The sequence below is a fragment of the Dipodomys ordii genome, unplaced genomic scaffold, assembly GCF_000151885.1.
Source record: "Dipodomys ordii isolate 6190 unplaced genomic scaffold, Dord_2.0 Scaffold143, whole genome shotgun sequence".
Classification (NCBI taxonomy): Eukaryota; Metazoa; Chordata; class Mammalia; order Rodentia; family Heteromyidae; genus Dipodomys; species Dipodomys ordii.
The window spans coordinates 2,717,955-2,735,446 of record NW_012267359.1 but is presented as its reverse complement, the minus strand read 5'-3'; the positions used below and the strand labels follow the sequence as shown (position 1 = coordinate 2,735,446).

The 17,492-nt window shown below is 50.5% G+C and overlaps 1 protein-coding gene across 3 annotated transcripts; it reads left to right on the top strand.

The window, feature by feature from the left end:
* The first annotated feature begins 237 nt into the window (after nt 1-237).
* Nucleotides 238-12,394, top strand: Serpine1 (serpin peptidase inhibitor, clade E (nexin, plasminogen activator inhibitor type 1), member 1). 3 transcript variants are annotated; one of them, XM_013031737.1, is made up of 9 exons: nt 238-379; nt 1,734-2,002; nt 2,646-2,879; nt 3,642-3,836; nt 4,947-5,145; nt 7,283-7,383; nt 7,499-7,585; nt 8,262-8,345; nt 12,318-12,394. In XM_013031737.1, the coding sequence occupies exons 2-9, from the start codon at nt 1,735-1,737 to the stop codon at nt 12,374-12,376; spliced, it is 1,227 nt and encodes a 408-aa protein (XP_012887191.1). In that variant the 5' UTR covers nt 238-379; nt 1,734; the 3' UTR covers nt 12,377-12,394. The 3 variants fall into 3 exon arrangements, with proteins under 3 accessions (XP_012887191.1, XP_012887192.1, XP_012887193.1); XM_013031738.1 differs by having other exon boundaries at nt 238-390; XM_013031739.1 differs by lacking the exon at nt 12,318-12,394 and adding an exon at nt 8,745-8,827.
* The last annotated feature ends 5,098 nt before the right edge of the window (nt 12,395-17,492 follow it).

Below are 17,492 nucleotides of genomic sequence, written 5' to 3'. Positions count from 1 at the left end.
ACGAGGCAATCAGAGTTTGCTCAACTGCCACACACAGACACACAGGACAGCACGCACGCACACGCCCCCGGCGAGTTCTCCAAGCGGGAGGTGCCAAGGGGGCTGGATGGCGGCCGGCCCAGACAGACAGCCAGCGCGGGCTAGGGGGTGGGGCCGGCCATGAGTTCATGTTTCCTGCCTCATCTGTATAAAGGGAGGTGGCCGCCCAGAGGCAGCACAGCTGTGGCTGCAGCGCCCGGAGCAGGAGCCGCGCACACCCCACCTACCCACCTCTAGCAGCGCAAAGCCAGGGCTCCTCAAGCCGCCCCACTCCACGGAGCAGAAGAAACCACCAATTACCAAGCAGGAGAAACCGCCAATTACAAGGAGCCTCTGTCAGGTAGGAGAAAGGTAACTTCCTTCTGGCTTTTCCCTGCGGGGGAGTAGACTTCTTTGGAAGTTTTTCGAATCTCCTCCGTCCATCCCCGTCCTTATGTTCCCTCTGTGTTCTTTCTCCTGGAACCCTGCCCCGTCCTCAAAGACAGGCAAGTAGGGCAGGTGGGACCCCCACCATCAAGACCATTACCAAGACCGGACCTCAGCCCCATCTTTCCCCAGCAACACCTGCTCTCCTCCCCCAACCTCAGAAATTTCCTCCAATTTTCATCAAACAGTAATTGGAGAAAGCCTAATGAGTCAAAAAAAAAAAGATACTAAAAACAAAAAACAACAACAACAACCAAAAACGCCATGCAAATCAAAGATGTCATTATGGCCAGGCGCTGGTGGCTGTCAGGTAAGCTGCTCAGGAGGCTGAGATCTGAGGATCGCGGTTCAAAGCCAGCCAGGGCAGGAAAGTCCATGAGACTCTTATCTCCAATAAACCACCAGAAATCCAGAAGTGGAACTCAAAGTGGTTGAGCACTATCCTTGAGCAAAAGAGATCAGGGATGGTGCCCAGGCCCTGAGTTCAAGCCCGCGATTGACAAAAAGAAAAAAAAGATGCCATTATAATTTAGCTCTTCAACCGCCTGGAGGGGAAGGGTGATATATTAGGGCATCTTCTAACATTATTCTAAGAAAAAATGTATTTAAGACTTCTTGCAGGGCTGGAAATGTGGCTCAGTGGTAGAGTGCTTGCCTAGCGTGCATGAAGCCCTGGGTTCAATCCCTCCATACCACATAAACAGAAAAAGCTGGAAGTGGTGCTGTGGTTTAACTGGTAGAGTGCTAGCCTTAAGCAAAAGCAGCTCAGGGACAGTGCCCAGGACCAGCACATCTGTGATCCCAGCACTAGGGAGACTGAGGCAGGAGGATGGAGAATTGGAGGACAGTCTAGGCCATGCCTCAAAAACAAAGCCAGAAGCCCGTGTCTCACGCTTGTCATCCTAGCTTCTCAGGAGACTGAGATCTGAGGTACTTGATTCAAAGAGAGCCTGGGCAAGAAAGTCCATGAGACTCTTATCTCCAATTAATCATCAAAATGCTGCACATGGAGTTGTGGCTCAAGTGGTAGAGCACTAGCTTTCAGCAGATAAAACTCAGGAACAGTGCCCAGGCCCTGACTTCAAGCCCCGGGACTGGCACACACATACAAAAAACCATGGAATTAGTAGAAGTAGGTAGAGTAGGATCTGTAATTACATGAACTTACTCTTTCCACTTCTCATCTGCAAACATGAGAAGCCCCCCCACCCCCATCCCTGGCCAGACTTGTAGGACTTTCTGGAACTTCTCATCTCTGTTGCTTCTAGGATGCGGACGTCTCCAGCCCTTACCTGCCTGGCCCTGGTCCTGGCCCTGGCCTTGGGTGAAGGGTATGGGCTGCTCACTGAGCCCCAGCTGGCCCAACTGACCACAGACTTCGGCGTGAAGGTGTTCCAGCAAGTGGCTCAGGCAGCCAAGGACCGCAACGTGGTTTTCTCACCCTACGGGGTGGCCTCTGTGCTGGCCATGTTGCAGCTGACCGCAGGAGGGGAAACCCGAGAGCAGATCCAAGCTGCGATGGGGTTCAAAATTGAAGGTGAGAGGGAGAGACAGGGCAGAGCAGGAAGTGGGGGCCAGGGGCTCCTCACAGACCTTCCAGGGGCCAAGGCAGCAGGAGCTGGGGGGAGAAGGCTGGCTCTAGCTCAGCCAAGGCCAGTCATGTACGATTGTCCATCTTCTTCCTCCCACCTTCTGGGTCTCTGGATCTTGTCCTGCCCAGGGTGTCACAGACAGAGAGGTACCCCGTATTAACTGTGTGACCTTAACTCCTGAGGCTGTTTCACCATCCATCAAATGGGGTTAACAACACTGCCTGCTGCACAGAACTGTGTAAATGCTACGTAGAATCACAAATGCGAAGCTGTTGCCCCAACTATTTATTCTAAGAAGATATTCACTACAGCTCATCGCTTCCCAGCCTTTTGGATAAGGTCCAGTACGGTTGCTCACAACTGTAATCCTAGTTACTTTGGAGGCAAAGATAAGAGGATCATGTTTCCAGGGAGCCAGGGCAAACAAAAGTTCACAAAAACAAACCAAGGGGCATGGTGCATACTTGTCATCCTAGCTATACAGGAGGCAGAGGTAGGAGGATCGAGGTCTGAAGCCAGCTGGGCGAAAGCCAGGGGCCCAGGGCTCCAGGTGAGTCTAATGCACCCTTCCTGTCTCCCTCCACACAGAGAAGGGCGTGGCCCCCGGCCTCCGAGGGCTGCACGGGGAGCTCTTGGGGCCCTGGAACAAAGATGAGATCAGTATCATGGATGCCATCTTTGTCCAGCGGGACATGAGGCTGGTCGAGGGCTTCATGCCCCACTTCTTCAGGCTGTTCCGGACCACCGTGAAGCAAGTGGACTTCTCAGAGGCAGAGAAAGCCAGATTCATCATCAACGATTGGGTGAAGAGGCACACGAAAGGTGAGCTGGGAAGGGGAACTCGGGGGTAAGCTCTGGCTTCCAGCATTACCTTCTCAGAAAGACCCAGCACTTTTCAAACCAAAGCATAATGGGTAAATTGGTGTTCCTGATTAGGCTTTCCAATCCACAAAGCAATTCAGAGTATGGCGGCACAGGCCTGTTATCCCAGCCTGTGGAAAAGCTGAGGGGCATGCCTGTAGTCCCAGATACTCAGGAGACTAGCAGGAGGATCATTTAAGAGGGTTACACCTGCAATCCTAGCTCTTCAGGAGGCTATGACCTAAGAATGGTGGTTCAAAGACAGACTGGGCAGGAAAATCTGTGAGACTCTTACCTCCAATTAACCAGAACACACACACACACACACACACACACACACACACACACACACACACACACACACCACACACACACACACACACACACACACACACACACACACACACACACACACACACACACACACACACACACACACACACACACACCCCTTACAGAGCAATGGAAAGCAGAAAGTAAGGAAAGGCTTAAGCTTCCAACTCAGATTATGGGCAGGGTCTCAGAGAACATGGAAATGAATATACATGAAAGATGCCCCCAGGCTCACAGAAAGACCAGACAAATCAAAAGCAACTAGATGGATTCATTCATCTGTCCTTTGCCTCATCCCAACACACCTCCTTTTCAGTAGTGGGAGATGAAGGGGACCACCACCAGGTTTAAAGGTAGACGAAACATCCTGATCATCTGACTTTCTTATAGGTATGATCAATGACTTGCTGGGCAGAGGGGCCGTGGACTCGCTGACGCGTCTGGTGCTGGCAAACGCACTTTACTTCAATGGCCGGTGGAAAACGCCCTTTCCTGAGTCAAACACCCACTACCGTGTCTTCCACAAGTCTGACGGCAGCACCATTCCTGTACCCATGATGGCTCAGATGAACAAGTTCAACTACAGTAAGTCCAAGATCCTCCTTACCCCATATCTCCCCGTATCACACCTGCAACCCTAACTACTTAGGAAGCTAAAATCTGAAGATCACAGTTCAAAGCCAGCCCAGGCCAGAAAGTCTGTGATATTCGTATCTCCAATTAACCACGAAAAAAGCTGGAAGTGGAGGTATAGTTCAAGTGGTAGAATGTTAGCCTTGAGCAAAAAAGCTCAGAGACAGCACCTAGACCCTGAGTTCAAGCCCTAGTACTAGCAAAAAAAAAATTTTTAAGAGATTAAGAAACCAGAGGGTATTGAAGTAGAAGAAAACTAGGAATAAAAGGACAGAATGGGAGAGCGGTACCAGTGGCTCACACCTATAATCCCAGCTACGAAGGAGGCTAAAATCTGAGGGCAGGAAAGCTGCATGAGACTTTATTTTTTTTTTCCTGGAGGATCATGGGGCCTGAACTCTGGGCCTGGGCGCTGTCCCTCAGCTCTTCAGCTCAAGGCTAGTGCTCTACCACTCGAGCCATAGCGCCACTTCTGGCTTTTTCTGCTTATATGGTGCTGAGGAATCGAACCCAGGGCCTCAGGCATGAAAGGCAAGCGCTCTACCACTGAGCCACCTTCCCAGCCCCTAATGAGCATTTCTTTTTTTCTTTTTTTTGTCAGTCGTGGGGCTTGAACTCTGGGCCTGGGTGCTGTCCCTCAGCTCTTCAGCTCAAGGCGAGCACTCTACCACTTGAGCTACAGCGCCACTTTAGAGCACCAGTCTTAAGTGGAAAAAGCTCAGGGACAGCACCCAGGCCCTGAGTTCAAGCTCCAGTACTGGTGCACACGTGTGTGCATGCACACATACACATACACACAATTAGATATATTTATAGAGATAAGTCCATATATCTATATTTATCTAGCTAGCTAGCTAGATAGATATAGATATAGAGAGATAGATAGCTACCTACCTACCTACCTACCTATCTGATGGAGGACAGGTACTCAAAAACCAAATAGAGCATTTAGCTTCCAGAAAGGATTAGAAAGACAAGAAGAATCAGTTGAACACAGAGCTATGCATTAGAACAAAGCAGAGTCGGAGTCATTTCCAAGGCGCCATCTTGGTTTCTCCCCAGCTGAATTCACCACCCCAGATGGCCATATCTATGACATCCTGGAACTGCCCTACCACGGGGAAACGCTCAGCATGCTCATCGCAGCTCCCTTCAGAAAAGAAGTGCCTCTCTCCACCATCATCAGCATCCTAGACGCCCAGCTTATCAGCCAGTGGAAAGCCAAGATGCTCAGACTGCCCCGCCTCCTGGTCCTACCCAAGTAAGTCATCCATGCCCACATTCTGCTACCCACCCTTCCCTGTCTCCTAGCTTTCAGAAATCACTGTTCCCAAGTTGAGTTTCCCAGCTGCCCATGGGACAGGAGCATGTGGGGGAGGCTGATGGGAAATTGTCCTGTCTGGGTTTGATTAGAATTCCTTGCATCATCTCTCTTGTATGCTTCTGCTGCTTGAGTCTGTAGACCATATCCGCCTACCTCACTGGCCACCCCCAGAAACCCCAGGAAGAGCCAGCCAGAGGGAAGCAGGAGAAATGATGGGGCTAGGGAGGCTGAATCATTCTCCATCCATTCATTCCTGGACTCCACCCCCATCTCCACCAGTCACTACCCTCACAGCGTAGTGAAAAGAATCACTGCCAGTCACTGGTGGCTCAGGCCTATAATCTCAGCTACTCAAGAAGCTGAGATCTGAGGATCACAGTTCAAAGCCAGCCCAGGCAGCACAGTCCACGAGACTCTTTTCTCCAACCAACCACCAAAAAGTCAGAAGTGGAGGGGCTGGGAAGGTGGCTCAGTGGTAGAGTGCTTGCCTTGCATGCATGAGGCCCTGGGTTCCATTCCTCAGCACCACATAAACAGAAAAAGCTGGAAGTGGTGCTGTGGCTCAAGTGGTAGTGTGCTTAGCCCTGAGCTGAAGAGTTGAGGAACAGCACCCAGGTCCAGAGTTCAGGCCCCACTAGTGGCCAAAAAAAAAAGCCAGAAATGGAGCTGTGTGTGGCCAGCTTTGCGCCCTGAATGAAAAAGCTAAGGGACAGTGTCCAGACCCTGAGTGCAAGCCACAGGACCAACACACACACACACACACACACACACACACACACACACACATCACTTGGGAAATGAGACAGCCCCAACTACAGCTTCTGCCTAGGGCTCCAACAGAACAGATTTGTTATTTCAGTCCTTCTGCAGAAACAAAAGGGGGTGCAGAAGGCTGCGGCTGGGTAATTCCAGAATCACAGGAAGCTCCCACCCACCAGGCTTCCCCTAAACTTCCAGATGCTTTAATGCTAAGTTAGTGGGAAGAGAAGACATGAGGTTGGCTAGCTGGTGTGCCCACATTCTCCCCACCCTCCCTTTCTTTTCCATCTCCTTCTTTCTCCCTTAGCCCCTCTGCTCCGCCTTCCTCCTCCCTCTCCCTCCCTCTGCCCATGAAGAAGGCTACCCCAAACCCTCTCTCTACCTAAATCCTTTTCAGGCTTAGATCTCAAAAATATGGGGCTGGGAAGGTGGCTCAGTGGTAGAGTGCTTGCCTTGCATACCAGAGGCCCTGGGTTCGATTCCTCAGCACCACATAAGCAAAAAAGAAAAAAAAAGCCAGAAGTGGCGCTGTGGCTCAAGTGGTAGAGTGCTAGCCTTGAGCTGAAGAGCTGAGGGACAGTGCCCAGGCCCAGAGTTCAGGCCCCACGACTGGACCCCCCCCCAAAAAAAAAAAGATCTCAAAAATACAACCTAGCTGGGTCCTGGTGTCTCATGCCTATAATCCTACTACTTAGGCTGAGATCTGAGGATCACGGTCAAAAGCCAGCCAGGGCAGAAAGTCTGTGAGACTCTCATCTCCAATGAACCACCAAAAAGCAGAAATTGGTACTGTGGCTCAAGAGCACAAAAGCTCTGAAACAGCACTCAGGGCCTGAGTTCAAGCCCCATGACTGGCACAAAGAGCAAAAAAGAAAGAGAGGAAGGAAGGGAAGCAGGGAGGGAAGGAAGGAGGAAAGAGAAAAAAAAATCCACAACCTATAGACCAGATTTTCATTTAAACATCTTTATGGGAGAATTTACCTTTCTCTTCTCCCCACTCCAACCCTGCCCTCTGCCCCATTGTGCTAAATAAAATTATGCTAAAATACTTGCCTTATCTGAAGAAAGTAATTAGTCATAGCTTTGAGGGGGTGGAGAGATGGAAGAATATTCATTAATATTAGAAACCTCTGACAAAGACAGAGACTTTGCAAATAGTTTTGGGAGAGGAAAAAAAATGACCTCCATCTTCCAGGGTTAAATTAAATCCTACCGTGTCTTCATCTGAGGGCGCCCTGTGGGGAGGGGCCTGTGTCAGGGGCTGCGGTCAGAAAGAGGGCCCCTGAGCTGAGGGCCCCCCACTCCTGCCTTCCAGGTTCTCCCTGGAGACTGAAATCAACCTGAGGACACCCCTGGAAAATCTGGGAATGACAGACATGTTCAATCCAGCTGAGGCAGACTTCACAAGCCTCTCAGGTGGGTGGCGGCCTGCATGCTGCGCCGCTCTGCCCTGCAGTTTGCCCTGCGTGGTGAAGAGGGGCAGAGGAGGGTACCCAAGATCCACAGTTGATCCTTCTTGTCCCTTTTTTAGATCAAGAACCGCTCTATGTGTCACAGGCCCTGCAGAAAGTGAAGATGGAGGTAGACGAGAGCGGGACGGTGGCCTCCTCCTCCACGGGTGAGGCTCCGGCCCACGCCCCACATGGACTCCCCCCCCCACCCCGCTCCACACGTCCATGCAGCTGACAGTCCCTCCCCATCAGCTCCTCAGCCCCTTGACTTGCGACACTGGAAGCAAACTAAAGGAGTTTGCTTAGCAACAATTCCTCAGCATTCTGGCTGTTCTGGAGGTTGAGATTAGAGGATCGTAGTTCAAAGCCAGCTCCAGTAGGAAAGTCCCTGAGACTCTTTACCTCCTTCCAATTCACCAGCAAGAAGCCAGACACAAGTGGAGCTGTGGCTCAAGTGGTAGAGGGCTAGCCTTGAGCCAAAAAAAAAAAAAGTCAAGCAAGAGTGTGAGGCCCTGAGTTCAAGCCAGTGCTGGCACTAATATAATAACAATAATAGTAATAATAATATGCTCTAAGCATATTTGTGAGGAACAACTGATAGATCGCCACTAAATTCTTGGAAAAAGCTGGGTTTTCTCCTAAGCTGCCAAGGCCAACCTTCAGAAGAATGAAGGAGGCTCCTGAACGTTCCTCCTGCCCTCCTCCCCCTGCCCACCCTGTGTTGTCCACATGTGAAAGGCTGGAAGGCTGGGGTCGCCGGAGCCCTTGGAATCTATCCGGGCACTGGCGCTGATGTCTGTCTGTCTGTCTGTCTGTCCTGACACTCTGTCCCTCCTCTTGCAGTCGCCGTGCTGTCGGCCCGCATGGCCCCTGAGGAGGTGATCATGGATCGACCGTTCCTAACTGTGGTTCGGCACAACCCCACAGGTGAGCATCCCCCACTCTCCCACCAGTGTGTGTGTGTGCACATGTGCAACGTGCATATGTGTGTGTGTATTGCCAGGAATCAACCCCAGGGTCTCCCACAAGCTGAACAACACGAATTTTACCGCTGAGCTACATCATCAGCCCTTGGCTTTCTTGAGATTATAGGCTTGCACTGCCACACCCAGCTACCATCTGTCTAGACAGATACAGATGCCCTTCTAGCCCCCAAGGATTGTGGGAAGCCGATTCCATTCCCCCTCCCAAAGAGAGACAGGAGTGTCAGAGCCAAGCAGTGCTGGACCCCATCTAACTTAGTTACCCCAGCAGCTGTGACTCAGCAAGCTCCCCAGCCCTGCAGCCCCAAGGTCACCCACAAACACTGTGCTTATGCATCCACAGGGACAATCCTTTTCATGGGCCAAGTGATGGAGCCTTAGCGAGCGGCCCTGCCCCAGGACACCACTGGACCTGTGTCATACGCCAAGAAACTCTCAAGAGAAGAATTTCCCCTTGCATGGTTCTCTCCAGAGAAAGCAAAGACACCCACCTTTCTCTCCCAATGGTAACTTTCCCCACCAGTCACCTGGGCGTCAGCCTCTCTCCCGAGTTGGGGGATTGGCTCTCCCTAGGCAGAGAACAAGAAAGATCCAGGCTGGAGGGGATGGATGGAACCCATCTCTCCTCACATCTGGCCCCCGGGGCCCCAGACACACTGAAAGGAACAACGAGACTTGCAGACTCTGAGTGCCTGGCCCAACGATTTACATTCGACTCATACCCTGGAGAATGACAAGGCCACCACGAGACTCATCTCAAAGGACACCCCAGTCCTGACCGCCCCCCTCCCCTCAGAAGGGCTGACGACCACCCAAGCAAAGCCCTTCCCCACCCCCTCCCATCTCCCACAGACCCTCCCCTCCCCCAGTCGGGGCAGACATATATCACTTTGGAGTGTAGGTAACTTGTTTACACATAGAAGCAGGTTTTTGCTTCCTAAAAACTTTTCTTTTTAGTCAAGAGCCAGTAGCTCACACCTGTAATCCTAGCTAATCGGGAGGCTGGATCCAAGGATTGTGGATTGAAGCCAAGAAAGTCCATGACACTCTTAGGTCCAATGAACTATCAAAAAGCCAGAAGTAGAGTTGTGGGCTCAAGTGGTAGAGCACCAACCTTGAGGGAAAAAAAAAAAAAAAGCTCAGGGCTGGGAAGGTGGCTCAGTGGTAGAGCGCATGCCTTGCATGCCAGAGGCCCTGGGTTCGATTCCTCAGCACCACATAAGCAAAAAGAAAAAAGCCGGAAGTGGCGCTGTGGCTCAAGTGGTAGAGCGCTAGCCTTGAGCTGAAGAGCTGAGGGACAGCGCCCAGGCCCAGAGTTCAGGCCCCATGACTGGACCCCAAAAAAAATTTAAAAAAAAAAAAAGCTCAGTGCCCAGGCCCCGAGTTCAAATCCCAGGATGGGCACACACACACACACACAAAAAAAAAAAAAACTTTCAGTTTTGCAGCAATAAAGGAAGCTGCTCTTCACCCCAGTCTCTTGATGGAGGAAGACAGGGCGCCAGAGGTGTGCTTGGATGGTGATCATCGGCTTTGCCCTGGTGTGCTTGTTAGAAAGACATTAAGAATTACTTAAGCGTTGGCATCCTGTCCCTCTGGATCTGTGTCATGGAATCTCAGGAGCGTGGCCCGCCACTCTCTCCAGGTGGCAGGAGTGATGGGGCCCATACCGCCACCTCGTGGCGGCCCGAGCCCCGGGGCTGCCGTCTTCCCTACTTCCCCTCTTTCCAGAAAGTCCCAGGTAAAAGTGTTCTCATAGCAGTCCAAGTTAGAGACCAAAAGGACGCAGTAGAAGACAGAGATGAGTAAGGAGCGAGCCGATCCCATTTTCCCAGTCTATTTAGAAGCAGAATGTAAGGAACTTCATGACCTACCAGGACAGAACTTCTCCCAATTACAGGCTGAGTCACAGCCCCACTGGTGACTCATGCCAGTGTGTCATTTCCGGCTGCTGTGGGGAGATGCGTGGACACGTGAGGAGAGAGGGAAGGAAACACAGCCAGCTCCGACTCAGTCATCTGAGTTCCATTAGTATTTCTTTTTTTCTTTCTTTTTTGCAAACCTCCTAGCTCAGGGTTTGTGGCTTGCAGCCCGATTTCTGAGTGATCAATGCAGATGTGACAATGGACCCATCTGTACACCTGTCACCATCTCTGCCCCTGGCTCTTCACTGAAAAACTGTCCTTCTGTAGCATTTGTTTTTCCTCATTATGCACTGAATCATGACAAGATTACCCCTGTACTCCCTAGGTAGGGGGCAGGGCGGTCCCCAAATATGGGATCACTTGTCATTGAAACTATGTTGATTATAAATGCTTTTTCACTTTTGATATATAAGTAAAAATTATTATTTATAAAAAATAATAATAAAATAAAAAAGATTATGGCAAAGCAACCCTTACCTCCACGTTCTGCTTCACAGGTAGAAGCGATGAAGACCCTGTTGGTCTGGAGAACTGTTGGGGTGGGGGTATCGCATTGAACCAGGGGTGTCGGCCTGCTGTGGGTCATTTGCAAAACAGGGCAGCACCACTGTGCAAGGAGGTGCCAAGTGTGGGGGGGATTCTCCCCCTGGGAATTATTCTTGGGATGGAAAAACAAGCTAGAGGCAAGCTAGCGCAGAGGGAGTGCACAGGCTGAACTCGCAGGAGTCCTTGGGCTTGATCAAAAAGAAGACAAGGAAGGGGGGGGAGGCGGCAGGGGAGACAAAGAAAAGCATGCCAGTGGCCCCCATCTGTAGTCCTAGGCACTCAGGAGGCTGAGATCTAAGGATCACCCGGAGATGAAAGTTATTTTTTATCTCCAATGAACCACCAAAAAAGCTAGAAGTGGAGTGTGGCTCAAGCGATAAGAGTGCCAGCCTTAAGCAAAAAAGCTCAGGGGCAGCATCCAGGCCCTGAGTTCAAGCACCAGTGCTAGCATATATATATGCACACGCGCGTGTGCCCGCGCACACACACACACACTTGTCAGGTGCAGGTAGCTCACATCTGTAATCCTAGCTACTTAGGAGGCTGAAATCTGGAGGATCATTGTTCAAAGTTAGCCTGATCAGAAAACTCCCCAAGACTCTTATGTCCTAATTAACCACCAAAAAGCCAGAAGTGGAGGTATAGACCAAGTGGTAGAGCTCCAGTCTTAAGCACAAATGCCAAGTGAAACATGAGGCCCTGAGTTCAAGTTCCAGTACCAGCACACACAGTTGCATACATCATGAAAGCTAGAATGGGCTACTCACTAATGCTACTTCCATGGTGGGAAAAGCTTGTGTTGGAAGCTCATGATTTGAATCCCCGTTGTTCTGACTACACAACCAAGCTGGGGAGGGTTGGGATATGGTTGCAGAACCACAGATGCCAAGGCCCTCGAAGCCACTAGACTTGCTCATGAACCTGTCTGAGCCCAGAGATGCAAACACTGGATAAGGCCCCATCAGACTGACAAACTAGGTCTGCACTGAGATTTGTAGCCCAAACTTCAGCGTGTACTAATGTGATCCCTTTCCTGCCTTACCCGCTCGTAGTGGGGTCACGAAGCCAACAGTCCCAATAATTGAGGACCCGAGTCTATCTTTGGATCTCCTTGTACCCTAAAAATATGACCCGATTCTAGGCCTCAAGCCGGCTGGAGGCTGAAGGGCTGACCCATTTCTAAGAGATTTTCTTAGAGAAGCTGCACAAAAACGCTTCCAAAAGCGGGGCAAAGGAGGTCTAATTTTGCAATACACAGTTCAAAAATGGCTTATGCCTGCTGAGAAAGCTCAGGAGGAGACGCGTCTTCAAAGACCCCCTCCGCACAAAGCTGCAGTGAGGACAAAGGTGGCGGAGACCGCACGGGGCCTCCCTGCCCTGTTTAACTTCCTTGGCCTCCTTCCTTGACAGCTCAAAGTGCTTCCTCCTGTCCTCTGTCTCTTTAGAGATGAAAAGCAAACACGATCTGCGTTCCTTGAAGGCTCTTGCACAAAAGAATCATTGATCTGCCCCAGGGCAGGCTGGGAGGATAAAATGTTGTAGCCCTTGGTGGTAAAAATACTCTATTAAAGACAAAAACTTCCCAAGGAGATCTACTTTCCACCACCCTTTTGGGGAGAGAGGGTCCCCACTATGTAGCCCAACTTGAAATGCACCTGATTTACCCTCCTAATTGCTGGGATGACAGGTGTGTGCCACCAGACCCAGTTAAACCTTGTGGGTATGTGTTTGTGCTTGTGCACACACGTGCATGCACACCCACGCACACACCTGTCTTGGGGCTTGAACTCAGGGCCTGGGCACTGTCCTAGGGTTTTGGGGGGGTTTCTTTCTCAAGCCTAGGACTCTAACACTTGAGCCACTGCTCAACTTTCTGCTTTTTGTTGGTTAACTGGGGATAAGAGTCTCATAGCCTTTCCTGCCTGGGCCAGCTTTGAACTACAATCCTCAGATCTCAGAGGATTACAGGATTACAGGTGTGAACTACAAGCACCTGGCTATGGAGTATTATTTTGGGGGGGGCGGGGGTCCGGTCATGGGGCCTGAACTCTGGGCCTGGGCGCTGTCCCTCAGCTCTTCAGCTCAAAGCTAGCGCTCTACCACTTGAGCCACAGCGCCACTTCCGGCTTTTTTCTTTTTGCTTATGTGGTGCTGAGGAATCGAACCCAGGGCCTCATGCATGCAAGGCAAGCGCTCTACCACTGAGCCACCTTCCCAGCCCCTGGAGTATTATTTTTGAGACACGGACTCTGTACATTGTCCAGTCTGGTCTCCAACTCCTAGGCTTCCTGCCTCAGCATCCTGAGTGGCTGAGACTGCAGCTGATACCACCATGCCACAGCTCCTCCTGCTATTCTCATTGCTACTAACAGCCCCATGCTGCAGGACAGCTTCATGTGGCCTCGGTATGACACTTGTTCATAGCAACAAGAAGGGCTGGACAGCAAGAAGGGCTTAGACACAGCCAGACTTAAATGGAAGCCCTCCGCAGCCTAAACCCACAACCTGAGTATCAGCTTCCTGGTTGTCAGGCTTTTATCCCCCAGCCACCAGGTGGCACTCTAGCTCTAATGGAAGGGTCTCTGGAGCAAAGAGACTGGGACTTGCCAAGTTTGAAGCCAGGTGCCTGTGGCTCACGCTTGTCATCCTAGCTACTCAGAGGCTAAGATCTGAGAGTCCCAGTTAGATGTCAGCCCAGGAAGGAAAGTCTATGAGACCCTTATCTCCACTTAACCAACCAAAAGGCCAGAAGTAGAGCTGTGGCTCAAGTGGTAGAGCTCCAGTTTTGAGCAAAGAAGTTCAGCGCCAATAGGCTACCATAAAGCATTATAAAAATGAAAACTGGGGCTGGGAAGGTGGCTCAGTGGTAGGTAGAGCGCTTGCCTTGCATGCATGAGGCTCTGGGTTCAATTCCTCAGCACCACATAAGCAGAAAAAGCCAGAAGTGGCATTGTGGCTCAAGTTGTAGAGTGCTAGCCTTAAGCAGAAGAGATGAGGGACAGCGCCCAGGCCCAGAGCTCAGGCCCCCACAACCGACAAAAAAAAATAAAAGAAAAGAAAAATGTGGCCAGACTACCAGTACCTTACCACCAGTAATCTGAACTAGTTAAAAGGCTGCAAATGGGAGGGTTGTAATTTGAGGTCAGCCCTACCAGAAAAGCTTGTGAGGGCCCTTCTCAGCTCATAACGGGGCACAATGGTGTGTGCCTGTCATCCCAAGCTACAGGGGAGGCTGAGATCAGAAGGATGACAGTTCCAGGCAGAAACAGCTTTGAGACCCCATCTCAATGGAAAGAAGTTAAGCATGGTCTCACATCCCTTTCCTCCCAGTGGCAAGCCTAAAATAAGAGGATCGAAGTCCAGGCAGGGAGCAAGACCCTATCTCAAAAAACAATCAATGCAAAAGAGACTGGAGGCATGACTCAAGTGGGAAAGCTCCTCCCTAGCAAGCATGAGAGGCCCTGAGTTTGAACCTTATCTCCACTTAACCAACCAAAAGGCCAGAAGTAGAGCTGTGGCTCAAGTGGTAGAGCTCCAGTTTTGAGCAAAGAAGTTCAGGGCCAATAGGCTACCATAAAGCATTATAAAAATGCAAGAGATTGCATCCCAGGAAGTTCTAGGGGATACACGCAAATTATAACAACAATCATTTATACAGACTAGAGCTCGAAGGGTGGCTGGCCACCATCTAGAAGGAGCACCACCCAGCGGAGCAGACGTAGCTGACTCAGGGACGCTGGTGAGCCGTGCAGGGTTTCCTGGTTACACAGATCTTAAGCCAGCGCCAGTGACTGAAGCCCAGATGGCTGCTGAGCTCCCAGGGCGAGGAAGACAGCCAGAGGACCAGGCCTCCTCGCAGGAGGAACAATGGCACAAATCATACCTCCATCACTGGACATGCGCCACGCCCTCCGGGCCACTGCACCTCCACATGCTGACCCTCTTCCAGAGTCTTAACACCCCTCATCCTCTCCCAAAGTCCTGAGCATCGGGCTGGGCAGCGCCCACTGCGCACCCATTAATAAGGCTGCAAAGGCAAAACCTGGACACTGGCAGAAGAGATGGTTTACAGTCCCCACACTCAAGAAGTGCAGCTCCAAACCTTAAGAAGGCACTGATGGCTCACACCTGTCATCCTAGCTACTCAGGAGGATCTGAGGAATGAGCTTCATGGACTTCCTTGCCCAGGCTGGCTTCAAACAGTGATCCTCAGATCCCAGCCTCCTGAGCAGTTCGGATTATAGGTGTGAATCCCTGGGTGTGCCTCAGGAGGATCTGAGGATCATAGTTCAAAGCCAACCTGGGCAGGCAAAGTCCATGAAATTCTTTTTTTTTTTGTCGGTCGTGGGGCTTGAACTCTGGGCCTGGGCGCTGTCCCTCAGCTCTTCAGCTCAAGGAGAACGCTCCGGTTTTCTGGTGGTTTATTGGAGATAGGAGTCTCACGGTCTCTCCTCCCCGGGCTGGCTTTGAACCGTGATCCTCAGATCTCAGCCTCCTGAGTGGCTAGGATTACAGGCGTGAGCCACCAGCGCCCGCCCGGCTAGTCCATGAAATTCTTATTTCCAGTCAACCACCAAAAAGCTAGAAGTGGAGCTGTGGCTCAAGTGGTAGAGTGCCAGCCTTGGATGTAAAAGCTAAGGGACAATGCCCCAAGCCCTGAGTACACACACACACACACACACACACACACACAGCACAGCACAGCACAGCACACAGGCATTGCTTTTGTCTTCAGCCTTACACACTCTCTCATAAGTAAAAAAAAAAAGTAAATGGATGGGGGGGGTAAGGAGAGGGGGAGGGGAGTATAGTCTCTCCCTCTGACCTCACCTGTTGGCCCAATAATTAGTGCACCCTGGGAACTGAGCAACAATATCTTAAAGAAAGACACTTACCCCGGAGGGGGAAGAAACTCTTGGGAAAATGTCTCCTCTGAGCACAAAACATGTTTGCAAAGAAAAATATTTATCTCAGGGATGGACACCTAAGGCGCACCCAGGGGCTCACACCTATAATCCGAACTGCTCAGGAGGCTGAGATCTGAGGATCACTGTTCGAAGCCAGCCTAGGCAAGGAAGTCCATGAAGCTCATTCCTAATTAATCACCAAAAAGCTGGAAGTGGCGCTGTGGCTCAAATGGTAGGGCGCTAGCCTTGAGCACAAAGAGGCTCAGGGACAGCACCCAGGCCCTGAGTTCAAGTCCCAGGACCAGAAAGAAAGAAAGAAAAGAAAAGGAAAAAGAAAAAAAAAAGAAAAGGAACCTTGTAAACATGTAACAAAATGCCACAATAAAATCCCTTTACTGATAATATATGCTAATAAACAAACAAACAAAAAGGTGGAGAAGCTAAAGCATCTACATCACAACCACCCAAAGTCAATGAGTGAATCAATTCTGGAATCTGAGCCTAGAAGGGGAAATAGAGCCCAACCCCCAAGGACCTTCCTGCCAGGAGACTCACAAGGGCAGAGCACTCCCAGCACCAAGTGCCCACACCAAAGTCTGGTTGTGTGCTATTCTTCAATCTTTCTTCTCTATTTTAAGGTGTCCTCAAACTCTGGTGCCCAAGGCCAGGCAGAGGCCTTCTTCTCTCATTTGGAGATCTCCTCCCTGAACCACCACCAATGCACGGTCAAATAAAATTACCTACCTAAGATAAGTGATCAACCTCCATTCTCCATTTCTGGTACCTGGATTCTCACAGTTCTCCTTTCAAATTATTCTACATATTGCTACATGATTCTGTGTGTGTGTGTGTGTGTGTGTGTGTGTGTGTGTACGCGCGTTCTGGGGCTTAAACTTAGGACCTGTCTTTTAGCTTTTTTATCTTCATACTGTACCACTTGAGCCACAGCTCCACTTCCAGCTTTTTGTGGTTCATTGGAAATAGTTTCAGTGGACTTTAATGCCCAGGTTGGTTTTGAACTATGATCCTCAGATCTCAGCCTCCTGCGTAGCCAGGGTGACAGGTGTGAGCCAGTGACATCCAGCTAAACGCAGGTAACCCTTTCCTGACAATTTGCCACAAGAGTTGCTCAAAATTAACAACATGGTTTGTCAACCACTGTGTAGAAATAGATGCTATGGTTCTCTGCCATATGGGTGTTGGCTTTTGATAGTTTCAGTTACCCGCAGCCAACTGCAATCAGGAATTACTCAACAAAAACCCCTACAAGTAAACCCATTCACAAGTTTTCAATAGAAAACCATTAAGGTGTAATCTATCTCCCTTCCAAAGCAAGCCTCTGCCTAGCATACCCACACAGAAGACCATGCCTACCCTGAGTCATGTGATACACATCCAAGCTGTTAGATCAACCTTGCCCCTAACCCCCAGGGACTGTGGTCAAGTTTCTTCTATTGGCTCCAAAGCACAAGAGTAGTAGAGCTGACTATTTAGTTCAAGCATAGTTTTTTTTGTTTTTGTTTGCCAGTCGTGGGGCCTGAACTCTGGGCCTGGGTGCTGTCCCTCAGCTCTTCAGCTCAAAGGTAGCGCTCTACCACTTGAGCCACAGCACTACTTCCAGCTTTTTCTGCTTATGTAGTGCTGAGGAATCAAACCCAGGGCCTCATGCATGCAAAGCAAGCGCTCTACCACTGAGCCCAATCATACAGTTTT

Coding starts and splice junctions, on each gene's coding strand:
- Serpine1 (XM_013031737.1), top strand. CDS start 1,735: ATGCGGACGTCTCCAGCCCTTACCTGCCTGGCCCTGGTCCTGGCCCTG. Junction 2,880..3,641: donor GGTGAAGAGGCACACGAAAG/GTGAGCTGGGAA, acceptor ACTTTCTTATAG/GTATGATCAATGACTTGCTG. Junction 7,384..7,498: donor AGACTTCACAAGCCTCTCAG/GTGGGTGGCGGC, acceptor TCCCTTTTTTAG/ATCAAGAACCGCTCTATGTG.